We start from the raw sequence: 18,261 nt of genomic DNA, 5'->3' as shown, positions 1-18,261 counted from the left end.
AAGAAGGACACACGGCAGCTGGATCGAGGCTCGGATCCGGAGGAGTCATCTGCGAAGGCGAGTCAGCAGCCACGTGTCAGAAGGAGAAGCGAGAAGAGTGGCCGCCTCGGATGCGTGTCGGACCAGGAGAGGACCGGATTTCGGTCCAATCAGGAGGCGCCTATGACGACTTCGGACCAATCATCGGGTGACACGCGTACTGCGGTCCAATCAGCAGCGAACACGTGTCCGACACGTGGAACCCTCGCATGCGAAGGGTGACGTGGCAGTACTATTCATGCGATTTTTCTCGAAAATTGTGCCAAATCTTGTAAAATCCATAACTTTCTCTTACGAGCTCCGTTTTTGTCGTTCTTTATATGCACGCGTAGAGAAAACTATGCTCTACAACTTTTGTTTAGACTTCGTCGGAAAATTTTGACTTTATTTTTATATTATTATTTTTAACAGACCGGGACTGGTAAATCCGTTAAAAATTCATAACTTCTTCATCCGACGTCCGTTTTCGTCAGACTTTTTACCGTTGTACAGCTAATGACGAGATGTTCGATTCTCGTTTAGGTTGTGTCGGCTAAAAATCACTTGATCTAAAATTTGAGTTTTTAGCTGTCTACTGCTAAGCTGAAACTTGTAAAAATCATAACTTCCTCATACGAAGTCAGATTTTGGCGTTCTTTTTATCGAACTTCTCGATTTAACGAATACTACGACTTTCATTTAGATCACTAAGGCTAAAAAGTAGTTTATCAAAAACTCACTTTTTACGTCATTCGGCACTGTGCCGGTTTTATTGCGGATCTTCGATTGGTCATAACTTCTTCGTTATAACTCGGATTTCGACGAGGTTTTCGCATACGTGTTTCTAACGAGATTATCTACAACTTTCAATAATAAAATTTTACTTATTTCAAATTTTATATTTTCGCTAAATTTCCTTATTTGGCTTTTAATTGGAATCTCATAAGACTTCCAATATTTTATGAGTGATTCTAAACATAGTTTTACTTCATTTCTAGTAAAAACTATTTGTTAGAACTTAACACTCAATTTATCATAATATTTCATAATATTATTAACTTTTTAATTTACATAACACGATTTCAAAACGTGTATGTTACAAAACCATATCAATATCATATAAACAAATAAACAACATGCATAATGAGCCATCAGCCTGACTGGACCGCCTCGCAGGGCTATCAATCTATCTGGACCGCTCTCCGAGCCATCGGCACGTTTGGACCGCCTCTCAGTGCCTTCAGCCTATCCTGACCGCTCGCCGGGCCTTCGACCTGACTAATGCGCCCTAACCGGGTCTACAGTCTATCCGGTCCGCCCTAGGTATGTTGGCCTTCATCATAAGTAAGTCCGCCTCAACCCGACCCCCAATCAAACAATCATGTGCTATAAATATCATACGATAGCATTTATAATAGTCAAACCCATCTAACAGATAACTAATCATAGCATCATCCTATATACCAGGATACCGATATAACCGGTCACTAACATAACATTATCCTATATACCAGGATACCGACCTATCAGGTCACTAAGCATATCACCATGCTAACTACCAAGATGCAAAAACAATAAGCATGTCATGCCATAAACCCGGATACAAATCCGAAAGGGCCGACATTGGTTCCTTGGACCCTGTTAGTATAGTGAGGACAACTCACCTCACAAGTAGCTCGGGATGATAATGTCAACTCCTCCAAACACAGCTCCAACTCAAACACCTACATGCACCAATGATCCACTTCCATAAATTCCCAAATTACAAAACTGCCCCCAAAAGTCAAACTGGTCAACCCTTGGTCAAATTCAAAGTCAACAGTCAAGGTCAACAGTCCATGTTGACCCAACTCGTCGAGGGTAGCCCACTGACTCGTCGAGTTCTTATAGAACTCGAGAAATCGTGAAAACCCTAGTTGACTCGCCGAGTTTCCAGACAACTCGTCAAGTCCATGCGATGTCCAAATGTCGGGAAAAACCCTAACTAACTCGTCGAGTCATCTCCCCGACTCGCCGATTCCATGCAGAACCAATACAGGCAATCTTCATCCGACTCGTCGAGTTGGCTATGCAACGCATCGAGTCCCTTCAATCTATTTCTCATTCAGACGTTTTTAAGCTACCACAAAGCTCCAAATTACAGATCTAACCTCCTAGGGCATGGTTTCCACGTAAAGTTGCAAACTTTACGTACTTGCAAGTTCCGAAATGCCAAAACCAAGCTAAGGAAGGGGTTTTAGGTAAAGAGAAGGCCAAAACTTGCCAAAGACTGGAACATTATGACTATAAGGGGCTAGAGGAGTCCAGATCTAAAGTTACAACTTCAGATCATGCCCAAAACCAGAAATGACTCCACCATAAACTAGAAATAGCCCTAAACCTTTGCATGAAGAGATCTAACTAGAAATAGCCCTAAGATGAAGTAGAATCAGATCCCCAAGTTTCTCCTTGCTCCAAGCCCCTTAGACTTCAAGCTTTCTTCACAAAATCCACCTTCCAAGATTCTTAACACACGAAAATGCAGAGTAGGCGCGATTAGGGTTTTCTGAGCTCAAGGGGGACATCAAAGGAGGCAGAGGGAGGCTAATGACCCTTTAAATATGGTGCAAAACCCTGGAAATTAGGGTTTCATTTTCCATCTCCTACTCGTCGAGTTGGGGTCCTCCAACTCGTCGAGTATACCTCATAAATCACGCGGCCTGATCCGCTTCTACACGACGAGTTAGGGCATCCAACTTGTCGAGTTGGTCTAAGAATGTGACTATAAGCTTTAAATTTTATACCTAGGAGTCGGGGTGTTACAGATCATCTGAGGTACAAAGGTCCAAAAAAGTGCCAAACTGAAAGATCAGGGCTTGCTTGCTGGATCCTTGCTTCCTTCTTCCAACTTCTTCCTTCTTTGGCTCCAATAGCACCACAATAGCTCACAAATGAGAGGGAAAGATGATTAGGGATTTCAAGGGTCGATTGGGGTAATTGGAGGCTGATAAAAGGCCAGCTCTTCGGATTTAAGGATATTATATAGGGTGTAAAACCCTAAAAATTAGGGTTTTCTCAACCAGCCGCCAACACGTCGTGTTTACACACCAACACGCCGTGTTGGTCCATGAAAATACACGGCCGAAAAGTTCTCAACACGCCGTGGTGAGGCTTCACCACATCGTGTTCTAAGGGAAAGACATGCATAAATGGGAATAATTCCATACCTGAAAATTGGGATGTTACAATTCTCCACCACTTGAACTAGACTTCGTCCTCAAAGTGTGATACGATAAATAACTCGGGATAATGCTCCCACATCTCGGCCTCTGGCTCCCAGGTCCATTTGGAGCCCTTCCGATGTTGCGACCGTACCTTTACCAAATGTATCTCCTTGTTGCGCAAAACCTTCATCTTTCTTTCCAGAATGGCCACCGGCCTCTCAACATAGTTCAGGGGCTCATAAACCTGTATATCCTCCAAGTAAACCACCACATCCTCATCCAACAGGCACCTCAGCAACTGCAAAACATGGAAAGTGTTGTGAATATGATTGAGCTCATCAGGAAGATCTAATTTGTAAGCAACCTTGCCAACCATGCCAATCACTCGAAACGGTCCAATATACCGGGGACCTAACTTCCCCCTCTTCCTGAAGCGAATCGCCCATTTTTTAGGTGAGACCTTCAGTAACACCATGTCGTTGACCTGAAATTCCAAATCGGATCGACGCCGGTCGGCATAGCTCTTCTACCGACTCTGAGCAGTCCGCAATCTCTGCATGATCTGCTGAATCAGCTTCGTGGTCTGCAGGACCACCTCGATCTGCCCCATAACCATGTGACTAACCTCGCCCCAACAAACCGGGGTACGCCATCTCCGCCCATACAAGAGCTCGAAAGGTGGAGCACGAATGCTGAAGTGATAAGTGTTATTGTAGGAAAACTCTGCAACAGGTAGGTAGGAGTCCCAACTCCCACCGAAATCGATAACATAGGCCCGCAACATATCCTCAAGGGTCTGTATCGTCCTCTCACTCTGGCCATCGGTCTGCGGATGATAAGCAATGCTGAAGTGCAACCTCGTGCCCAGTTCCTCATGGAACTTCTGCCAAAAGCTGGAGGTGAACCGACTATCACAGTCTGAAACAATTGAGACTGGAACCCCATGTCAAGCAACGATCTCACGAACATACACATCGGCCAAATTCTCGGCCGAAGAACTCTCCCGAATCGCTAGAAAGTGGACACTCTTGGTCAATCGATCCATGATGACCCAAATAGCATCAAAACCGTTTGCCGTCTTCGGAAACTTGGTGATGAAGTCTATTGAAATTTGCTTCCATTTCCACATGGGAACTTCCAAAGGTTGCAGCTTGCCATGCGGCCTCTGATGCTCAACCTTGACCATCTTGCAGGCTATCTCCCTTTTCATACATAGCCACCAACAGCTCAATCTCAGATCCCGGTACATCTTGGTGGCCCCCGGATGAATAGAAAAACGAGACTTATGAGCCTCCTCTAATACAATTTGTCTGAATCCACCAGACATCGGAACCCAGAACGGACCACATCGGGTCAACAACCCACGATCATCCAGAACAAATCTGGCAATCTCACCCCTGATCCTTTCTTTCTTCCAATTCTCTTCCCGAACACCCTCGACCCGAGACTCCCTAATCAATCCCAAAAGCGGGGAATCCACTGATATCCTCATACACGATACCCCATCTGTAGACCCAGCCGACTTGCGGCTCAAGGTATCTGCCACCATATTCTCTTTACATGTATGGTAAAGGATCTTGCAGTCATAATCCTTGACTACGTCCAGCCACCTACACTGCCTCATGTTCAGGTTCGACTGATCCATAATATGCCTCAGACTCTTGTGATCCGTGTAGATAGTATAGTGGACCCCATAAAGATAGTGCCTCCAAATCGTGAGAGCAAAAACCACAACCCCTAACTCCAGATCATGCATCGGATATCGTATCTCGTGCGGATTCAACTGTTGCGAATCATAGGCTTGATGGGTTGAGCCATAAGAACTTTCCTATGTGCACATGCAAACCCTAATTGCTTGGATCTAGGTTTCTCTAATTGAACATGCATTGAATCCAAGACTTGCAATACAAGATCTAATGTAATATATTGAATCTAATCATATGAAATCAGATCTGAAAGAATACCTTGAATTACTTGCTTGATACTTCTTCTTCTTGGAGCTTAGAGTCACAATTGTCACTCCTCTAATGGCTTACAAACACCAACTAGCAAGAAGATGATCTTGAGAGAGGGAGAAGGGATAGAAATCGGCCCTAGGGTTCCTTGGCTTGCAAGAGTGTCCATTTCTCCACCCCAAGGGTTCTATTTATACTATGAGCTATTAGGGTTTCTCCTTTAACCCTAATTGAATGACTTAGGCCCTAAGCAATCCAAGATCCTTCTAGATACAAGGCTTGGACGAATTTAAGGTTCCCAAACCCTAAATTTCGTCCACCCCAATATCCATAAGGATACATAGCCCAAAATACAACTATCACACATTTGACAGTTTATGCCCTTTATTCAATTAACCTCTTTAAGTCACCAAATTAATTCTCAATTAATATATGACTTATATTAATCAAATAATATTATTATTCCTTAAATATATATTATTCTCATAATATATTAATAATATCTCTTCTCTCTTAACAAATCATCCTGTCAAGTTGCTATGGTGAAGGCAACCCAAAAGGACCATGCATAACCGGGTCAAGTACTTACCAAATATAGTTACAGCCTTAGACACTAATCCAACAAGGCTATCACTCGTCCTCTCTGCATGAGGACCGCCCTTAAACCAGTGATGGAAGCATCACAAAATACCACAGAATCCTCAATTCCCTATGGGAGGGTCAATACTGGGGCCTCGCATTATATCTGCCGAAGGGTGTCAAATGCCGACTGTTGCGCAGGGCCCCATCTGAAATCAACCGCCTTCCTCGTCAGACGGGTGAGGGGTGCTGCAATCATGGAGAAATCCTGAATGAATCTTCGATACTAACCTGCCAAACCCAAGACACTCCTAATATCCGAGGGAGATTTCAGAACCTCCCACTGCATCACAACCTCGATCTTGGCCGGATCAACCAATATCCCATCCTGGTTAATGAGGTGTCTAAGGAACTGAACCTATCGTAACCAATACTCGCACTTCGAGAACTTAGCATAAAGCCATTCTCGCCTCAAAACCTCCAGAAGCTGATGAAGATGCTCCTCATGCTGCTCTCTGTTCTTGGAATATACCAAAATATCATCAATGAACACAATAATTGAACGATCGAGCATTGGCCTGCATACTCAATTCATCAAATCCATAAATACCTTAGGCGCATTGGTGAGCCCAAATGGCATCAGCACAAAATCGTAATGCCCATAACGAATCCGGAACGTGGTCTTCTCCACATCCTCCTCTCTCACCCTGACCTGATGATACTCGGACCTCAGATCTATCTTGGAGAACCAAGATGCACCCTACAACTGATCAAAGAGGTCATCAATCCACGAAAGGGGATAACGGTTCTTCACCGTTAACTTGTTCAACTCCCGATAATCAATGCACATTCGGTGTGACCCATCCTTCTTCTTGATGAATAAAATCGGTGCTCCCCACGGGGAACTTCTCGGTCTGATGAACTGATTGCCTAGCAGCTCTTGCAGCTGAGATGACAACTCCTGCATCTCAGGCGGTTCCAAGAGGTACGACGCCTTGGAAATATGAGTCGCACCTGACACACGATCGATCCTGAACTCAACCTGCCTCTCAGGAGGCACACTGGGTAACTCCTCCAGAAACACATCAACAAACTCCCTGACAACTGGGACCTCTAAAACTAAAACCTGATCCCCAACACGCGTATCCAACACATAATCCAAATAACCCGCACACCCATGTTGAATATACTACCGAGCTCTGGCTGCAGAACAAAACCTTGTACCCAACCTGGTGCCCTCTCCATAGATAATTAGTTTTCCCTCACATGGGGTTCGAACTACCATGTGTTGGCCCTTAAAATCAATCATAGCACTGAAACGGCTCAGCCAATCTATACCCACAATCACGCAAACATCCCCCATGGGGATAGGGATCAAATCGATCGGATAAGGCACCCCGAAGATCTCCAGAACACAACCCTGATATACTAATGATGTAGAAACCCCGTGTTCATTGGCGATAGAAAATTGCAATGGACACTCTAACTCCCCAATGGGCATATCAAACTCTCTACTGAACGATCGAGACACAAAAGATCAACTCGCACCCAAGTCAAACAACACTAGAGCAGGCAAAGAGTTCACTAGGAACATACCTAACATAGGTACATAGATAAGCATAACATTAAACATAATCAACAGAACAATGGATATAAACATATCAGTCACAACATCTGGAGTTGGTTTGGCCTCCTCGGCAGTGAGCTGGAAAGTGCGACCTCGAGCCCTCGGGGGCTCCACCCTGCTCTGACTCCCATCAGTGATCCTCAAAGTAGCCGGCGCGGGAGCCTACGTCGGCCTAGCTGCTAGGAAAGGACACTGGGCCTTCATATGGCCAACCTGATCGCAATGGTAACAAATTCTGATGCCAGAAGCTGGGGCCTGCTGCTGGCAGTCCCTCGCAATGTGAGCCTGCTTATCACACTTGTGGCATCCCGAAGAAGATCGACAAGCTCCATCATGTACCTTACCACACTTCCCACAAGTGCGGCCCCTATGACTCCCCAACCTAGAATCAGCGGTCCTAAACCACTTCGACGCAGGCTACGACTGCGTTGGGGCCGATCTCTGCTCCCTCGTCTGCAACTCAATCTCAATCTCACGCCGCCTAGCAGCCTACTACAAATCCATCAAAGAACCATAGCGATGGGTGGATACAAACTGACGAATCTCCGTCTTGAGCATGCTCAAGTAATAGGTCATCTGAGCCTGCTCAGATGCGGCAAACTGTAACGCTCGGATCCTGGTATGTATTTTAAATTAAATCATTCATTTTTGCAAAAGGACTCCACGAGTAGGAGGCCCCAAACTCGTCGAGTAGAAACGGATTTTTGGACGCGGGACTTGAAGTCTACTCGAAGAGTTGAGAAGCCTCAACTCGATGAGTAGGGCTGCCAGAATGGAACCCTAATTTTTAGGGTTTTCACCCTATTTAACCACCTTAATACTTCATTGTCGCCTCCCTCACCGCCTCCCTCAGTCCAGTAAAACCCTAATTTGTGATCTTGAGCTTTGTGAGTGTGTGTGAGTGAAAAAGGAGTGATTCTTTGGTTTTTCCTTGAAGGAGTGGAAGCTAGAAGTTCTTGGTGGAAGGAAGAAGCTTTGGATCCAGAAGTAGAACTTCATTTCTGGTTCACCTGAGGTATAAAGTCTATACCTTGACTATTCATTTACTAGATCTCTTCATGGAGTAGTTTAGGGCTTTAAGGAGCATGTTTTGGAGCCATGACTTCAGATCTGGAGCCATGACTTCAGATCTGGAGCCTTTGAGGGACTCCATGGCATAAAGGTGCCAACTTTATGGCCATGGGAATCCCATGCAACTTGTGAACCACTTTTCAGGGCTTTTTGAGCTAAATAACCCATGCATGGACGTAAAGTTAGAAACATTACGTGATATATCGACCCCAGGGAACTAGATCTACATTTTGGATGCATTAAGCTCGAATAGAAACAACTGTATGGATTTACACTATGGGGGGACTCGACGAGTTGTTCGTACAACTCGGCGAGTTGGGTCGTGGTGCCCCAACCTTTTCTGTTACTGAGTAAACTTGTTGAGTCTAGGAGATGACTCAGCGAGTTGGACATGTTTTGGGATTGAATATTGAAGAACTCGACGAGTTCAAGGAGGAACTCGGTGAGTTATAAGCAAAATGTCCCGACTCTATATGAAGGAGAACTCGACGAGTCCAAGGAGGAACTCGGCGAGTTGTGAGTAAAAGGTCCCAACAATGTTATAAGGATGAACTCGACGAGTTCATGAAAGGACTCGACGAGTAGGATTGAGATTTCGGGGTTTTATGGATTATGGAACTCGACGAGTTGATGGACCAACTCGGTGAGTTGAGTCAACCAGTATGTTGACTTTGACTTTGACCATTGACCAGAGTTGACCCTTCAAAGGGTTATTAGTATGAAAGAGTAATTAATGGAGATTGTTATGTGTAGGAGTTTAAGAGGAGTTGATCCCAGAGCCGAGGACAATTCAGTTACTTCACGGCATTGAGGTGAGTTACCTTCCAGTAGGAGTGGGTCGAAGGCTCCAATTCCGGCCCACTAGTATTTATTATAGTTGAGATGATTGTCTTTGTGATAATTATCTGGTATACCACTATCTGTTATGATTTATGTGCTAGTATGTTATGTTATTATGTGGTAGTGGTAGGGGTGAAATAGTGCCCAGTTACCGGTTGAAAGATACCGAAAGGGAGGCTAACACCCACATATGCTAGGCAGCTACCAGTTGAGAGATATCGAAGGGGAGGCCAGCACCCAGATATGCTAGGCAGTTACCGGTTGAAAGATACCGAAGGGAAGGCCAGCACCCAGATATGCTAGGCATTATGTGTTTGTATGGTATGTAGTATGATGGGGGAACTCATTAAGCTTTGTGCTTACGGTTTTCAGTTTTTGTTTCAGTCCTTCTTCTTCGAATGGAAAGGAGCTGGCACGGTAGCAACACATCACACACACACATTTTCCGAATATGAGATCCTTGGGATTTGTACTCTGACATTATTACTATCTTATGACATGTTTTTGAGATTTGTGATCTATGGTTTTTATGAAATAAGATAACTTTATGATGTTTACTATAAATTGTTTTATGAACGGTTAAAACAAAAATGAAATTTTTGGTCTTAAATTTTTGGGATGTTACACAAACTCAGGACAAAACATGGCCCTCTCGATGAACATCCTGGTGATCTCTGTCAGATACTCCTGAGCCAACCTCTCGCGATCCTCCAGCGGCACATACCTAGAGCAGAACATCTCCGAGAACTGCTCCCAGGACATAGCAACTCTCTGTTCAGTAGAAAACGAACTAGTAGCAAGTCTCCACTAATCCTTCGCTCTAGACCTCAGAAGGTTCAAAGCTCACCTGACCATCTGGTCAGCTGGGCATGAGTTGGTGAAAAAGCATCCCATAACATCAAACAACCACCTCATGGCTATGATCGGGTCCTGCACTCCATCGAACGTCGGGGGCTTCGTATTGTCGAAGTCCCGATACTGAAAACCCTGACCCGATCCAACTCCAGCAGCTGCAACGACTGCATAGGGTGCAACAACAGCAGTCTCAGCAACGGCTACGTATCTGTCATTAAAGAACTTCATCATCGTGGTTTTAATAGACCCAAATAACTCTGGTATCTGATCCCTGACAATACCACAACCTCCTCTCGGAGAATCTCCCTAATACTGTCATCCAACGTAGCTGACCCACCCTGACTGCCAGCTCCTGATCCCGATCTGGACCCAACCTTAAATCGCCTCGTAGTCACCATACTGAAAATAAACCAGGGGATATCAGATAACACACATATCATATTAGGGGAACCAACTCCCAATAAAGCCCTAGGGGTCGTGACTTCCCTATTACGCGTACGGATCCTATGCTTTCAGTAGTATGAGCCCATACTACCATCCACACCTACCCATATTTGTCTTAAAGGATCATCACAACACCCTAACAATACAAACTAGCATAGACAAACACTCAATCCCCACTCCCTAGAGGAAAGGCTAAACAACTCGAAACTGGCCGGCTGACTCCACACCATGAAACTTCCACCAACCCTGCAGCACTCGTGTATGTTAGTCACACATAACGCTGGACCCTATAGACAGTAAAATATATGATCCTACCCTAAGCCCTTCATCAAACAAGAACATGAAATAAGGCCAAACCAAATATTCTCAGGCTATAGAATCTTAGTTATGCATAACCATGATGCATACACTAAGCAACTACAGTAATGATGTCAATTCCATAAAAGAAGAACCCTAGGCTATCAGGCATCATGTAATCAGGAAATTCTTATCATGCAATTCCTGAAGATCCCTAGCTTATCACTAGCATGCTGTTTTAACATATCACAATATCAAATAACAGTATGGTATTTTGGGGTCTACTGAATGGCTCCGATTAATTGCACACCTCATATCCCCCTTGGTTATTTTGAAAACCATTTGAAAAATCATTTAAATTTTTTTTTCCTTAGTTTGAGACTGGATTCACACGAGTGTTCCTCCAATTCACTCAAACCAAGGAAATGATACCAACTTGTAACATCCATAAAATTCATAAAATTTTAGACTTTTAAAACCATCCAGGAATCATAATTGTTTATAAATGTAGTTTTCAAAAACAGGTTTAACATCAGAGTTTTCCCAAAATCATGAAACAAAACACGAGGAGGTGCACGATCACGCCTTCGGCTTTCCGCGATCATCTGAGTTACAAAGGTCCAGAAAAGTGTCAAACTGAAAGATGAGGGCTTGCTTGCCGGATCCTTGCTTCCTTCTTCCAACTTCTTCCTTCTTTGGCTCCAAAAGCACCACACTAGCTCACAAATGAGAGGGAAAGATGATTAGGGTTTTCAAGGGTCGATTGGGGGAATTGGAGGCTGATAAAAGGCCAGCTCTTCGGACTTAAGGAGATTGTATAGGGTGCAAAATCCTCAAATTAGGGTTTTCTCAACCAGCCACCAACACGTTGTGTTTATACACCAACACGCTGTGTTGGTCCATGAAAATACGTGACCCAAAAGTTCTCAACGCGCCGTGGTGAGGCTTTACCACGCCGTGTTCCAAGGGAAGGATATGCAGAAAGAGGAATAATCTCATACCTGAAAATCGGGATGTTACAGTTCCCGATAAACTCTGATTCCCACAAAGCTAACATTTTCGATGAAGTGAAAGATGATGATGACATATTTAATTTGATATATAGATTATAGAGGTTTTAGGTGTTTGTGTTATGGTTGTATATAGAAGAAATGTTGTTTATTTATAATGGACAAAAATGTTCCAACGATAAAAAAGAAAAAGAATTTGCGAGGTAAAGAGTTGCCGGGGGGGGGGGGGGGGGGGTCACAACACTACCACACCTACCGTATATAGTGTTCACCGCTCCACTGTGGTCACACATCTCCACCTTGTGATGTATGCGGCTTATACACCCTCTCGTCTTAATAATGGGTGTGTTTGACAAAACTAGCTGGTAGCGGGTAGCTTGTAGCTTGTAGCGTTTTGTTAAACGCTGCATGAAGTAACTTTTGGATTTCGAGCGTTTTGTTTAAACTAAACGCTAGAAGCTTGTATTGTCAAATGAGGTTTTCTGTTCAAAACGGAGTGTTTTGTCAAACGCTAGAAGCTAGAAGCTCTCAGACGCTCCCAAATGAATGTACATAAAGACGTTGAAATGACATTGAAGAAAATCGTTTTTATGAAAGCTACATGATCACTTTCATATTAGATAGATGGATATAATTGGTAACCGATAAAATTGTATTTAGTGGATTACTTTCCCTATAAATCCCCTCATTGTTTTTATTTTGAAGTAAAATTAAATGAAAAAGTAATAGAAAAAATCTTACTTTAATTTCTTTACAAAAAAACTAATAAAACCTAATTTATTCACTTTCTTCTCACTTCTCCTTTTAAACAATCACTTCTCTCCTTATGGACAACTCGAGAAAATTGATGTCACCTTTATCTTTTATAGAAAAACCGGATCTGAATAATGATAAACTTGAACGGTGTAAATTTATTATGGCAAACTAATATCATATTAATATCGAAGAAATAATAAGAATAATTCTCTAATTTTGTTTTTCAAAAAAAAAAAAAAAAAAAAAAAAAAACTCGTTAAGTTAACGATCAAATGGGTCAGCGTTGGAAACCAATTCCAATTTGAACACTCGAACCCAAAATTTTCAACCTTTTTCACATCATTTTTTTTTATGTTTTATGTTTTTATCTTTTTAGGGTGGGGAATGAACGAATTAAGTAAATGGGGGGGGGGGGGGGGGGTGCGAATGCAATCATCTATTTTAAAATATTGAATGTGTTTTTAGTATTATAGTATGGAATTATAATAATAGTTTATAATATTTGAAAATTATAATTTTGACTGGGATTTAGAATTTTTTTTAGAACGACAGAGATTTTATTGAAAAACTAGCAAGAAGCTAGAGGAAAGAATACATCACAACAAATTACAAGCTAAGAGGGGATTATGAAGCCAAGAGGTCCAACTAATTTTAACTTTTCTAAACCTACTAGAAATCCAAAAGAAAGATCTTTCAATCACATCATCTAAAATGAGAGACTTCTTGGGTTGAGCCGTTCCAAAAATGGTGGAGTTACGAAAATTCCAGAGACACCATAAGGTAGTGATGATAACAGTGTCAAAAGCTTGTCGCTGCCCTCTTTTAAGGGAAAGAGAATCGGACCACGAGAGGAGAGAATCAATAGAGGATAACTGAGGAAGTTGAACATCCCACCAAATAGCTAACCGAGTCCATAAGTCAATCAACTGATTGCAATGGAGAAAAAGATGATCAATAGATTCAACAGTATTAGAGCAGACAGGACAAAGAATGGAATCCATAGTAATCCCACGGAGCGAAAGATTTTCCCTAGTCGGAAGGCTTCTAGACTGCAATCTCCAAATAAATATATTCAGCTTGATAGGCACCCAATTGTTCCAACGAGTTTCAAGACCCCCTGAATGTAACATATGACTATCCAAAAAAGCTCGGAGAGAAGAAACAGAAAAAGAATCTGAGACATCAATAGTCCATCCCAATCGGTCAGGTGTGGATTGAAGAAGAACTCCCTGCATTAAGGAGGTAAAAGTAGTCCATTGGGTCTCCTCAATACCCCCTCTTGGTGAACGCCTGAGACAATCTAAGTTCCAACCGAGAAGCACCCTATCACGAATTGATATGGATTTATGAAGATCTAGAGCATAAATCCTATGAAAAGAAGCAGCCAATTGGGTATCCCCCTTCCATACATCGTGCCAAAAAGAAGTTCTATTCCCATCACCAACTCTAATAGGACTAAGAGGCCTAAGATCAAGATCATGATTATGAAGCTGCGCAAGCATCCGAATAACATCATTCCAAGGACCAATTGAACCTCTTCTATGAGAGAAAGAGCTACAACCACCATCCCGACCATAAATAGCCTTTACAACTTTAACCCATATCAAATCCGGATTATGAAAGAATCTCCAACGCCATTTATAGAGCATAGCCCGATTAAAGGAATACAATCTACCAACACCAAGACCCCCATTCTTTTTTTAGGCTAAGACCCTATCCCAGCGAACCCAGTGCATGCGTCTCTCACCCATGTCAGCACCCCAAAAAAACCTAGCTCGAAGAGACTCCAAGGTGTTGACAACGGAGATCGGGACCATAAAGATAGACATCAAGTAGCTTCCAAGACTTCCAAGAACCGATTTGATCAAAGTTAGGCGTCCTCCAGAAGAAAGACAATTTGCTTTCCAACCCGAGAGCTTCGACTGAAAACGATCAACAACTGAAGACCAAGCAGTGATCCGAGACATGTTGTGGCCAACAGGAACTCCAAGATGAATAAAAGGACAAGAATCAGGAGCACACCCAACTTTACGCGCCGCCACCTCAACCTGAGCCAAAGGAACTCCCACTCCAATCAATTTACTTTTTTGTAGGTTGATTTTTAGACCCGAAGCTAGATAAAAGCACCGCAGGATACGAATGATTCGGGAGATATTAGCTGGGTCCTAAGTCGAAAGCAAAATAGCATCATCGGCATAAAACAGATGGGAGATTTCAATCCCACTAATAGAAATACCTCGAAAGACATTTGCATTGTGAGCTTTCCGAAGAGTGACATGAAGCCCTTCAATGACCAGGATGAATAAAAAAGGTGACAATGGATCACCTTGTCACAAGCCACATTGAATTTGAAATTCATCAGTAGGGGACCCGTTAACAAGAACCGAAGCCCTAGCAGATCTAAGAAGCTCCATGATCCAATCACACCACAGATTGCCAAAGCCCATAATCTGCATAATCTCCAAAAGATACTCCCATGAAACGGAATCAAAAGCCTTCTCAAAATCCACTTTGAAAATCATAAGAGGATTATTCGAGGACTTACTCCAAGCCACCACCTCATTTAGAAGAAATGGACCATCCAAGATTTGTCTACCTTTGACGAAGGCAGATTGCTCCAGACTAATAATAGAACCAATAACCTCCGCTAACCTATTAGCTAATAATTTACCAATTATTTTATATTGGCACCCTATTAGACTAATAGGTCTAAAGTCTTTAATATGCTTAGGGTCTCGAACTTTAGGAATAACCGTAAAGAAAGAAGCGTTACAACCTTTTGGGATCGAGCAATGACTGTGAAAATGATGAATGAAAGCCACCAAATCATCAGAAATAAGATTCCAATATTTTTTCAAGAAACCAAAAGAAAAACCATCCGGGCCAGGAGCCCGATCAGAACCACAATCCCAAACAGCCTTTTAATCTCATCACGAGAAAAAGGAGCATGAAGGAGGATAACTTGATCATCCGTGAGGGTATGAAACATACTAGGGTCAGTTGTAGGGCGTATTCCTTTTTTCTTCAAGAAAAGATTTTTATAGTAACTTTGGAACTCCTTCTTAACCTTCCCAGGGTCATCCTCCCAAACAACATCGATCATGATACCCCTTATAGCAGTTTGACGTCTCTTCCGATTGATAGTACCATGAAAAAAACTAGAATTCTCATCCCCTTCAATGGCCCACTTAATTTTCGCTTTCTGATAACATTTTTTTTGAACCATAACATAAAAACGAAAGCCAAGCAAACACTAGGCGGAAAATTACAAGTTTTTTAACGAGTTAAACCCAAATAGAATTACAATTCGAATAACGACTATAATACCATAAAAAGGAACAAAGCATTATGCTATCAACCAAATTACTTTTCCTCATTTGATTAGGCTAAAAAAGAACAACATTCTTATACTTCCATAGCATCCGGCACAACATCCGACACGTAGTGATCCCAACCACTTCCAACCTCCCTCCTCTCCAGTTTGTAAGATGACAATTATCAACCCAAGATAATCACTTCGAGATCGACCAAGATTGAGGCTCAATAATCGCGCACCATCCAACAATGGCACGCCACGCCAAATATCTCTAGCCACGGAATAAGAGAACATAATATGATCGGCCGACTCCGCCCCAAAACCACACATGGTACACGAAATACATGGAAGCTCCATTCCTTGTTTGGAGAGGTTAAGCCTTGTCGGGAATCTATCCAGAGAAGCCCGCCAAATAAAAATGTTGAACTTTTTTGGGAACCCATTTACACCACCTTGTCTGGAAATCTGGACCTTGAAGCACAACACCGTCAATATGCTTCATGGTAACACTCACCAAGAAATCACCAGACACACCAAGACTCCATAAGCATATCCGACTCCTAAGAAATGGTAATCTCCTGCAAAATATTAGAGATCTGCTCCATTTGGTTTCTTCAGCCCCTTCTCTGACCCCACGCATCCAGCTCCAAACCCACATACTATTCACTAGACGATCCTAGACACAACATTGAGGATTTAACTCCAACCGAAAAAGACGCCAAAATCAAATACGAAAAGTTGATGACTAAACCACAAGTCCTCCCAAAATCGAACCTTCTCACCCTTGTGCACGGAAAAAGAAAGGGACGAGTACGGGACAACGTTATGATCATGAAGTTCTTTAATGACATCCACAATCTTGGACCAAATACTTGTAACCTTACATCGAAATGACCTATCCCACAAGCCTTTATCTTCCCCACAAATTGCTTTTATAACTCGAGCCCAAAAGGCATTATTATCAGAGAGAAATCGCCAACGCCATTTCTAAATGAGAGCCTTATTAAAAGCCAATATGCTCCCCACCCCTAAAACACCTCTCTGCACATCTGACATGATAGTCTATCATTTCCCCCATGCCATCTTCCACTCCTACACCTCTCCACCTCAAAAGAATTTGGAACGCAATTGTTAAAGAATTTTAAGCACACCCTCCAGATTCCTAAATAACGACATATAAAAAAAATCCCTAAACTCCCCAAATTGAATTAATCAACATCCAATGACCACTTACTAAGAGCATTTGAACCATCCATTTAGACAGTTTTGCCTTAAACTACAACACGAACCAATCCCATCTAGCTTTTTAAACCATGTTGTCTCCCACTGGCAAACCTAAGAATTTGAAAGAAGAAGACCTCGCAGCATAATCAATCAACGAGGCCATTCTACTAACCTCCTCTTCCTGAACTCTCACCCCAACACGTTTGATTTCTACAAATTAAGTTTTAACCCAGAAGATCTGTGGAACGAATTCAATACCTGGAGAATACAAACCATATCACCATGCCCCCATCCTGATAATAAAATAACATCATATACAGAAAACATATGGGAAATACCCATCGTACACCGAATATTTTTGCTAACCACTGCATCCTCAATAGCTAAATGTATGCCATCCATAGCTAAAATAAACAAGAAATATGAGAGAGGATCACCCTACCTACGACCTTTATGCAAAGAAAACTCGACTGATGGATTCCCATTAATTAACACGGAAGCTCTAGCTCGAACTAGACAATGATTGATCCATCCCTTCCATTTCTCCCCAAAATCGAACCATACTAGCGAACTCCCAACTCAACGAGTCATAGCTTTTTCAAAGTCAACCTTGAAAAGTGTAACGTCCCAAATTTCGAACCAAATTTCCCATTTAAAAATAAAATTATCTATTCAAATTACAACTTCAAGGATCTAGCTGAAACCATTTGACTCAAAACATTTATCAGAGTATTGTTAAGAAGTTGTTACGTGCAGAAATCCCCAATGGGTGCGATGAAATCAAGTCACGTCCTTCCTTTAATATAAGAGAACCTGAAAATATTTAAACGTGAAACCGTAATCACAAAGCTTACTGAGTTCCCCAAAACACCACATAACTATACGGGTCCCGCCAACAATATATCGGGCCCCGCCCATCCAATCATAATGGGCCTTACCCAATGTATCAGGCCCCATCCATGTAACGGGTCCCACCCAGCATAATGGGCCCCGCCAAACATGCAATTCAAGAGTCATAAAGACAACTATCATCCTACATAGTACAGTGAGAAACCTCACCTCACAA

The 18,261-nt window shown here is 42.5% G+C and overlaps 1 protein-coding gene across 1 annotated transcript; it reads right to left on the bottom strand.

Moving 5' to 3' along the window:
• Positions 1-13,251: 13,251 nt before the first annotated feature.
• On the bottom strand, positions 13,252-16,301 carry LOC145114062 (uncharacterized). Its single transcript, XM_079050070.1, has 7 exons — positions 16,067-16,301; positions 15,960-15,973; positions 15,571-15,857; positions 15,040-15,451; positions 14,892-14,939; positions 14,426-14,703; positions 13,252-14,326 (listed from the first exon to the last, which is right to left on the bottom strand). Exons 1-7 carry the CDS (start codon positions 16,299-16,301, stop codon positions 13,252-13,254), a joined length of 2,349 nt encoding a protein of 782 aa, XP_078906196.1.
• Positions 16,302-18,261: the final 1,960 nt, after the last annotated feature.

This window comes from Lactuca virosa, chromosome 5 (assembly GCF_052849685.1).
Source record: "Lactuca virosa cultivar CGN04683 chromosome 5, Lactuca_virosa_CGN04683_v6, whole genome shotgun sequence".
NCBI lineage: Eukaryota > Viridiplantae > Streptophyta > Magnoliopsida > Asterales > Asteraceae > Lactuca > Lactuca virosa.
This window is presented reverse-complemented; position numbering and strand designations above follow the sequence as displayed.

Bases quoted from the DNA above. Each gene is read 5' to 3' on its own strand.
- LOC145114062 (XM_079050070.1), bottom strand. From the start codon at position 16,301: ATGTGTGGTTTTGGGGCGGAGTCGGCCGATCATATTATGTTCTCTTAT. The intron at 15,452-15,570 runs GTTTGGGATTGT...TCATTTTCACAG, and splicing joins CGTGATGAGATTAAAAGGCT to TCATTGCTCGATCCCAAAAG. The intron at 14,327-14,425 runs GTTTTTTTGGGG...TGGTGTTGGTAG, and splicing joins TTGGAGTCTCTTCGAGCTAG to ATTGTATTCCTTTAATCGGG.